Genomic DNA, 10,000 nt, shown 5'->3' on the forward strand with positions numbered 1-10,000 from the left:
TCGTTCCCATAAACCCAGGTCTCATCGCCAGTGATCACTGTGTTGAAGAAGTTGGGATCGCTGTTCACAGTCTCCAGCATGTCTTGTGCGATCTCCAAACGGAGTTGCTTCTGCTCGATCGTTAGCAGCTTTGGCACGAACTTCGCTGAGATTCTCCTGAAGCCCAAATCCTCAGTCCCATTAGAATGAACAGATCCAATGCTGATGCCCGCCTTGTCTGCAAGTTCTCTGATCGTGATTCGACGATCCTGCATCAGCAGGGTCCTCACTTGGTTAATGACGATCTCATTTCGGGATGTTGAGGGCCTACCAGAACGTGCTTCACTTTCCACTGATGTGCGACCATCTTTGAAGCCATTGTACCACTCTTTTATCTGTCTGGTGCCCATTGCTACGTTCCCGAAGGCCTGTTGAATCTTGCGGATCGTTTCCACTTGGGAATCGCCTAGCTTTACACAAAATTTGATGCAGTAGCGTTGTTCAAGTTTTACCTTCATTTTGTCAAAAACGAAAATCCGACGGCGCTCACTTACACTTCCTCACTCATTGGCGGTCTGTCGGCGACTGACAGCTTCTGCAGGCGGGAAAATATTCACGCATACGAATTAGGATCGCCTACATACGTGCACCAAACCATGCCTCCCTCGCTTCATTTGTTTACGTACGAAAAATTAAGGTTGGATACTTTTTGAACACACCTCATATATATGTCTGACATCCTCCCCAGAATCCAGTCCATACAAGCGCTGAAAAGTGTGGGAGGCCAGTACACACCCCTGACAAACTGTTGTAACAACTGGAAATACGAGGTCCGTCTAAAAAGTAACGTGACTGACTTCACAGAAATTTTATTCCAAAAAATATATTGAAATCACAGCTTGTCACCTTCACAATAGTTTCCCTCCAGTCTCACACACTTGCCCATTTTTTTCTTCCACGCTTCGATGCACCCCCGGAAGGCTTCTTCTGGAATCCTCTGGAGCTCCATCGTCATGGCCCTTTTGATGGCCTCCACATCAGGAAATCGGGTCCCCTTGATCACCTCCTTGAGCTTGGGGAATAGGAAAAAAAATCACAAGGGGCCAAGTCTGGCGAATACAGGGGTTGCTCCAGAGTTGGCACGCTCCTCTCCGCCAGAAACTGTCAGATGCTCAGGGCACTGTGAGCAGAGGCGTTGTCATGGCGGAGCACTCAGGCGTTGTTCTCCCACAGATCCTTCCTCTTGTCCCGGACTGATCTCATGAGGCGCCGGAGGATCTCCTATGACAGGTATTGATCCACTGTTTGACCCTGTTGTAGAAACTCGAAGTGGACGATGCTCTTTATGTCAAAAACGCGATGAGCATCACCTTGACCTTCGACTTCGACATCCTCGCTTTCTTTGGTCTTGGTGATGCCGGACTTTTCCACTGACTCTGCGGTTTGATCTCGGGATCGTATTCGAATATCCATGCTTCATCGCCAGTAATGACTCCCGAGCAGGTCTGTATCGTCCTCGAGGTGCTCGATAATGTCTTGACAGAGAGTGAGTCTTTGCTGTTTCTGGTCTTTGGACAACAGCTTGGGGACCATCTTTGCGCACACCTTGTGCATTTCGAGATTTTCCGTGATGATGCTCCAGACAGTGTCCTTGTTGATGGAAAGTTCTTCAGCAATCATCCGCACCATGAGTCGACGATCCACACGCACCATCTGCTTCACACGCTCGATGTTGTCCGCCGTTCTGTTCGTTGAAGGTCTTCCAGACCGTGGATAGTCTTCAACCTCCTCCCGTCCCTCTATTATCCTCTTGTGCCATTCGAATGCACGTGAACGTGACATCGTATCTTCCCCGTCGACTTGCTGCAGCATTGCGAAGGATTCGAAAGGTGTTTTGCCAAGCTTGGCAAGATACTTCAGATTGGCTCGCTGCTCACGACTCATAGCGCGACGACTCAGACTAGACAACGTGTAAAGCATGACCTTCAAAAAAACATCACACAATGAGCACAGTCAACCATCACCAATCATATATAGGGTGTCCCAAAAAAACATACAATTTTTAAAATGCTTCGTTTGATCCTAAAAAAGCAGTAATTTTGTCACTAATGCTTAATTTCTGGTTGCAGAGACCCTGAAGTTTATTTTGATACCAAGCAAGCACCAGAAAAATGCCAAGACTGACCGTACAACAACGGATGAAAATTGTTGAACTTTGGCACCAGACAAAAAGTGTCATACAGCTGCAACGTCTTTACTCGAGACATTTCGGTATCCACTTGTGCCATGCACCAAACTTTCGGACAATAAAGTGCACCATCGCAAAGTTTACCAATGTGGGAACCATCTGTGACCTTCACATGGGTCACAGTGGTCGGAAGAGGACAGGTCGTAGTGAAGAAAATGTGGAAATGGTGAGACAGGCGGTCGTTCGGAGTCCAAAAAAATCGATTCGACGACTTTCTGCCAAGACAAACATTCATAAGAGCACCGTTCAGAGGATCCTTCGCCAAGACATTCATGCCTTTCCATACAAAATTCAAACGTAAACGGTGCTTAAGGTGCTGTCACACCTTGACGATTTAGCCAGCAATGGCAACGTATAAAATGTATGTAAAACGTTGGCGTATGCTGAAATATTGATGTTTTAAAAAAAAAGTTTTTGGCATATTCATAACGAGTTGGGCGTATGCAAAACATATTAGTAACGTACACAGAACGTTTCGTTGTCTTATAGATAACTTATACCAACGAATGATTAGCGTGTTGTCGGCGTTCACAACCTATGCCCAACGATAGTCTAACTGAGGCATAGCGCGCTGCACGTATCGCGGACGATCACGTGGCGTAGCCTATTAAAAATAGTCTGCCATCCTCGTGCTGCCATCCCATTCCGTCCCCTCATGCTGCCATCCCATTCCCACCCCATAAATCCCCTTAACATGCATATTTTGATGCGGCCGATACACTTTGGTACATTGCAGGTGATGAAGATTGTAATCAAGTTTCATCGAAAGAATGTGTTTAGTTTTGGCGAAGAGAGCAAATATCTATTTGGGGGGTGGGGTCATAAAAAACACCGTAGACCCTCTAAATGAGTGCAGGTTTTGATGCAGTCAATATACTTTCGTTAGGCATTAGATATGAAGCTTGTCACCAAGTTTCATCAAAATCTGTGTGTTTGGTTCAGGCGATAATGACTGAAGTTTTTACGGACTGACTCACTGACTTGATCGCATAAGCTCACGTGTGTGACATTGCCTTGGCGCCTTCGGCTATGATACTTAAGTTTATGTGTATAAATGGACTTCTGAGGTGAATGTGTACAAATGATAGACTTGCTATGCAGCACATGGAGATGGATTTGGGATGGAGCAGTGCAGAAATAGTTCTCGTAAAAGAATTGATTTCTCAATAAATTACCGAATAGCATACCTAAACCACTCCTGTTTCATCCGAATATGTAACTTTTAGAAAATTAATTAATTGAAAATGAATAATTAATTGATTAAAGAAAAATGCCCCATAGAGCCAGATCACTTGGTCGATAGCGTGTCCTCATATCAGCTTCCTAGCTCAAAATATGCCTGAGATATTGCCAGGATGAGAAACAAAATCAACAAGTAATTGATAAATCGATAATAATTAATCGATGAATTGATTAATCAAAAAAAATATAATGCATTGTTTTTGCCAAAGCACATCTTTACTTTTTGTCCCCAAATTTTAGCTCCCGAGCTCAAAGGATAGCTGCGATATCGTCCAGACAAGAAAAAAAGTAGTCAATCAAACAGAGTAAAAACTGAGTACTCCCCTTCCTTCCACTCCTGGCGCCGACGTCATGCATCGCCTGGATATGGAATTGAGAAGGAGCAGTGTACAACAAAGTAGGGATGGCTATAAGCAATAATCATGTGAAACAATTCCTCCCTCTTTCTTTTGAATAATGGTTTACCCCAGAGACTGCGTGTGTGTGTGTGTGTGTGTGTGTGTGTGTGTGTGTGTGTGTGTGTGTGTGTGTGTGTGTGTGTGTGTGTGTGTGTGTGTGTGTGTGTTCGATATAAACACACACGCACACACATGTAATTTGTGTCTTGTGTAGCGACAACCATTATTCAAAGAAAGATGCAGGGATGGTTTCACATGATCATTGTTTGTGACCATCCCTACCTTGTTTACATACTTTTTGGAGGAACATACCAACATCCTTTTTCATTTTTTCCTCTGCCACCAAAGGTGGAAGGAGGTTTTGTTTTCACCTATGTCTGTTTGTCTGTTTGTTGCTTGGCAATTTAATTTTTTTGACAAGTATGTTGATTCCCTTCGTTTATTGTGTGTTTGTTATCTTGCCAAAAAGAAGTTTTGCAAGATATGTTCATCAGCTTGAATGTTTTTTTTTTGTTTTTTGTTTTTGTCTGTAATCACGTATAAAAAATTCTGCAGAGCACAGTTATCATCGGAAATTTTTGTAACTTCGCATATCAGAGGCCTAGAGAGGTCTCTTTCAGTGCACAACATTTTGAAGGTCAAAGGTCAAGGTCACTTTGGCGCAAATCAGTGGAGTCGACGAAACCCTAATTTTTTGAGTAATTTTGATCGGATCGTCTTCAAACTTCATGGGAATATAGTTCATGGTCTGGCGCTCAGCTGATTAATTTTTGGTGGCGATTGGCCTTGACCTTCATATGTTTTTTTTTTGTTTGTTTTTTTTTTTTTTGGTCTGTAATCATGTATAAATCACTCTGCAGAGCACAGTTGTCATTGGAAATTTTTGTAACTTCGCATATCAGAGGCCTATATAGGTCCCTTTCAGTGCACAAAATTTTGAAGGTCAAGGTCAAAGGTCAAGGTCACTTTGGCACAAATCAGTGGAGTCGACGAAACCCTAATTTTTTGAGTAATTTTGATCGGATCGTCTTCAAACTTCATGGGAATATAGTTCATGGTCTGGCGCTCAGCCGATTAATTTTTGGTGGCGATTGGCCTTGACCTTCATGGTTAGCACCTCAGGTCAAACATATTTGACCCCAAGGTCAAGTTTTCAAGTTTTAGGAACCATATCGTGTAGTACCTCAAATTGAACACCTCGATGAGTGCTTTCTAGATATGTCAAGCTTGAGACATTATGACGTCATTTGGTGACGTTATGAGGCAAAAGCATATTTTTCATGGTTACTCTGTAGAACGATTCTCATCGGAATCTCTCGTAGGCAGATATTCCTCAAGGAGTCGCTCCTGGTGGATAGCAGCTCTGTTCACCTCAGTGTGACCTTAAAGAAGTCACACCTGGTCACCTTTTGGCAAGATACGGGTCACCCTGCGGGTGACATTGGTTTATATATTTTTTGTCTGTCTGCTCGCCTCCAGCCCAAACCGCTTAAACAACCATTCTGAAAGTAAAATTTGGTCGACCGAAAAGGTCCAAATAGGCCAATAAGCCAATGAGCCAAATTTTCTCAAATCCTCAATTTTTATCTGATTGACTTGAAATTTGAACAGGATTTGCACATCAGGGCAGTGAATTCAACCACCTATTACTTTTGAGGTTATCAGTTCATAATGTCAACCTAAAATAGGCCAAATTTTTAAATTGTTTTTAAAATTGTCAATTTTCATCCAATTGACTTGAAATTTGAAGGCCATTTGCATATCAGGTCGCTGCCACTTACTAATATTGAGATCAACATAAGCCAAAAGGCCAATTTGCATCGTATTTTCTAAATTACTCAATTTATATCCGATAGACTTGAAATTTGAGACATTTTGCATATCAGGTCACTGAACTCAACCACCTATTAGTTTTGAGGTCAACATCGGCCAAATTTCTAAAATGCTCAATTTTCATCCGATTGACTTGAAATTTGAAGAGTATTTGCATAGCAGGTCGCTGAATTCAACCACCTACTAATTTTGAGGTAAACTTAGGCCAAAAGTTCAAAAGGCCAATTTGGGCAAAATTTTCTAAATCCTCAATTTTCATTCGATTGACTTGAAATTTGAAGAGCATTTTCATGTCAGGTAGCTGAATTCAACAACCAATTAATTTTAAGGTCAACACGGGTCTAATTTCTAAAATTGATAGATAGGGCCAAAAACGAAATATATCACTATATCTCAAAAAGTGTTGACGAGTAATGACAAAACAAGGTAGACGAGTTGAATAAGAGGCAAGAACCAGCGGATTGGATTTTGGTTCAGATCCAGCCCATGAGTGGAATACAAAATGTAAACGGTTCCACCTGGCAGAGGTATGTGCTCTACCGAGTGCCATTCTACTTTGTGCTGTTTTGCCAAGTTGTCACTCTGAGTGATTTTTCATTTGTTTGTTTGTGTGCAGGATAGATATCTCAAAGTTGTGGATGGATTTGGATTAAATTTTGTGGGCAGGTTGGGTGTGTGACGAGGATGAATTGATTAGATTTTGGTGAATATCCGGATCCAGATCCAATGACTAGAATTTCAGTGATTTTTCAACATTGGGAAATTTGGCCAAAACGATGTATAGCATGATATCTCAAAAAGTTGTGGATGGATTTGGATGAAACTTGGTGGACAGGTTGGGTATGTGACAGACAAAGTGATTTGATTGTGGTGAAGGTCTGACTCCGGATACGAGAATTTTCTAATTTTAGAAGCGTTTCTTCACCATTGAGAAATGGTGCTAAAAACGATATATTGCACGATATCTCAAAAATTTATTGGTGTGATATGTTCTATTGGATTAAGCATTGTGTGGCGGATATATGCGCACTACCGATTGCGTGTGTGTGTGTGTGTGTGTGTGTGTGTGTGTGTGTGTGTGTGTGTGTGTGTGTGTGTGTGTGTGTGTGTGTGTGTCCATCCGTTAATGGCATAACTTATTTTTTCATTTGAGCTTTCTGGTTATGCTTGCTTTTGTTTAAAAAAAATACAAAGCGTTGGTGTTTTTTGGATTATTTTATCTTGTTCATATGTTGTGATCACCTCTTCGTAGTTTGTGCACATATTTATGCTGATTGGAAATTAACTGTCAATTATTTGTCTTTGTTTCCAGTTACGGATTTGTAACATTTGAGGAACAAAATGTTGCCAAAAAGCTTCTGCAGGAAGTAAGTTTATGAACATTCACATTCACATCCACCTTTTATGCACAAACCCAACACACCTGTAAATTATTTGCATCTGTTTTGTGATGTCCTCATCTGAGGATTTTATTACAGACAACAAACAAGGCTCACAAAGATGTATGGTCTGTTTATTGCTACAATGTACAATAGCAGTTCACAACCTGGAAAGTGCTACCTCCATGTTTCAGACATGCACAGTCTGCTCAAGAAGGGGTATATGTGAGACCTAAGTCATGAATTGTGTCCGTGTGATACCCACAGAGTAATAGCATCCACAGCTCTGAAATGTTGGGACTGCATTTTCTAAAATGCCATCAAAGTGAAAGTATTGTCACATATTACCCAACAAAGTCGACGGTCTCTAAAATCTCCCATACATTCAAAAGATCTTGAAATAATATGAGCAGATCCCAGGCAATATGGTTTCGTTTCACACTACAGTTATTGTCCCATTAAATTTCCCATTCTTCACTCAGATATCATTGTTAGAAATAAAACAATAAGATGACTTTTCATCTGATATAAAGGATACAACAAGATCTGATGGTGTTCACAGACCCCCTTAACTACAGCCTAATTAACTTACTTCCACTTATCAGCAAGGTCATGGAATCCATTATCGCAGTTGACATAAAATAATTCCTTTTCTCCAACAGCCCTTATCTCAGATCATCAATTTGGATTCAGACCTGGTCACTTGACCTTAGACATGCTGCTTCTACTCTCACAGCAATGGTTGAGGCCTTCAATAACAGGAATGAGATTACGGCCATCTCTCTGGATACATCTTGAGCTTTTGATAGTCTAGCATCCTGCCGAGTTCCTCAAACTGTCTGCCTATGGAATCCAAGGCCAACACCACTCTTGGATGACTGATGTCCTCCACTCTGTTAGACAACGTGTCACTCTCAACAAAACTCCTTCATCTCCTCTCTTTGTCAAGGCTGGAGTACCCCAAGCACTACCGGATTTAGGGGTGGCCAGGTGGGGCCATGGCCCCGGGGCCCCCCACATTTCGGGCCCCCCCACCACAATTTCCATGACATTTTGAAAATCCCTTGAAAATGTGCTTCTAAAGTTTTATTGTCGGTGAATGAAGATTGTAAACTCTTTGTAAGGATATCTTTTCAAAATTGTCCGTCATTGTGAGGGTCCTTTACAAGCTCTGGCTTTTTCAAGCTGTTTCTTCCATGGTCCACAGAACGGATCCAACGTGGTCAAAAATTCTCGTGGCAAGCCTCAGGCATTGGGGGTCTGCATTCGGATCTTTTTTTGGATCGATCATCAATGCTTCGGATGGTTGAGCGTGACCAACTAACTACGGCAATGCCCTCCAAAGCCCAGCAAGCACAGACAGAATACAGAGGTCCAGCCAGAGGAGAGGTGAAAAGGTGAAAGTCGATGTGGTAAAACTAGGCCAGGCCAGCACAGCACACGGCCGGCAGGGGTAGTATTGTACATGCTGAAACTGCGGCTGGCAGGGAATTCTGTCAGTACCCTGCTTACTGGCGCGCACAGCACAGTAACACAGTGTGACTTTCTATGTTCCAGGTGTGTGAAACATACTTGTTGTTCGTGATTCTGGTACGTCCCACGTGCACTCTGACAATATCTCGGTTACTCGGTACCTACCAGCTGCAGAAACCACAACGAGCGGCTTCGCTGGCGACAGGCACAAATCCAAGGCTCCACGGAAATATGACAGTGGTGCTCAAAAGCGGAAACGTTCCAAGGAAAAAGATGAAAGACACAAGGCCGTCGTCGACAAGACCCAGAAAATCTCAGAATTTTTCACTCCTGCACAAACAGGCGATTCGTCCATGACAGAGGCTGGATCACCAACAGAGAGAGAACAAGCGGATTTGGCAACGCAACCCCCCACGTCAAGATTTGCCCAACATCTCGGAAGGTTCCACTGAAGAAGAACATGCATCATATGAAGAAGCACAAGATATACTGACTGATCGTGGACCTGGCTTTGCCAATTACATTGGATGTTGGCCTCCTGAGCGACCGTCGTCAGAGATGATCGACTACTGGGCATCACGAGATTTGGAGCCCCTGCAGAATTTGACTGGTTCCTTTGACTCATCCATACAGTTCGTTGAAGGTAGGAAACGCTGCTGCTCCAAGAATCTTTTTTTTACCGTAGACTACAAAACGGAGAGTCCATGAAAAGGTCCTGGCTTTGCTTCTCCACATCAACCGGAAAACTGTACTGCATTGCTTGCAAGCTCTTTGGAGGCGCTACTGCCCTGGGCGGGGATGGATTCAATGACTGGAAGCATGCCAGTCGTTCTATCGAGGTGCATGAGCGTTCGCATGTACATTGTGTGAATATCATCCGCTTGTCAGACAGAGCAACATCCGCAGGTCGTGTGGACATTGAACTCGTCAAACAGGTGAGTGAGATTGCGTCCTATTGGAGGGAGGTGCTGAAACGAAGTGTGAGCGTGATATCGTTTCTCACTGAGCGTGGTCTAGCGTTCCTTGGATCAGATGAAATTGTTGGGTCACGGACGAATGGTAACTACCTTGGTTTAATGGAATTACTTGCAGAATATGATCCATTTTTGGCACAGCACATTCAGAAATATGCCAACCAAGGTAGTGGCCACACCAACTACTTATCATCTACGACATGTGAAGAGTTATTCTCCATCATCAGAAAATCTCTTCTGGATAGCATCGTTGCTCGTGTGAAAGAGGAAAAATACTTCTCTGTGTCAGTCAATTATACTCCTGACATAAGCCACATCGACCAGCTCACAGTTATTCTACGATACATCGAGAACGAGGCTCCAGTGGAGCGTTTCATGACATTTCTGAGCAACACAGGACACACTGGACTCCAGCAAGCGACGGCATTACTGGATTTTTTGAAAGCCACTGGATTGGACATCGCTAACTGCCAA

The 10,000-nt window shown here is 42.9% G+C and overlaps 1 protein-coding gene across 1 annotated transcript in view; it reads left to right on the forward strand.

Annotated features, from left to right (window-relative positions):
- The window catches only part of BOLL (boule RNA binding protein), an 88,057-nt gene that overhangs the window by 2,774 nt on the left and 75,283 nt on the right, over positions 1 to 10,000 (forward strand). The window contains exon 2 of the mRNA XM_085872163.1: positions 7,013 to 7,067. Within this exon, the coding sequence (XP_085728289.1) occupies positions 7,013 to 7,067 (55 nt within the window). The remainder of the gene's footprint in view (positions 1 to 7,012; positions 7,068 to 10,000) is intronic.

This window comes from Eptatretus burgeri, chromosome 3 (assembly GCF_056783735.1).
Source record: "Eptatretus burgeri isolate ZD-2024b chromosome 3, Ebu_testis_v1, whole genome shotgun sequence".
NCBI classification, from domain to species: domain Eukaryota; kingdom Metazoa; phylum Chordata; class Myxini; order Myxiniformes; family Myxinidae; genus Eptatretus; species Eptatretus burgeri.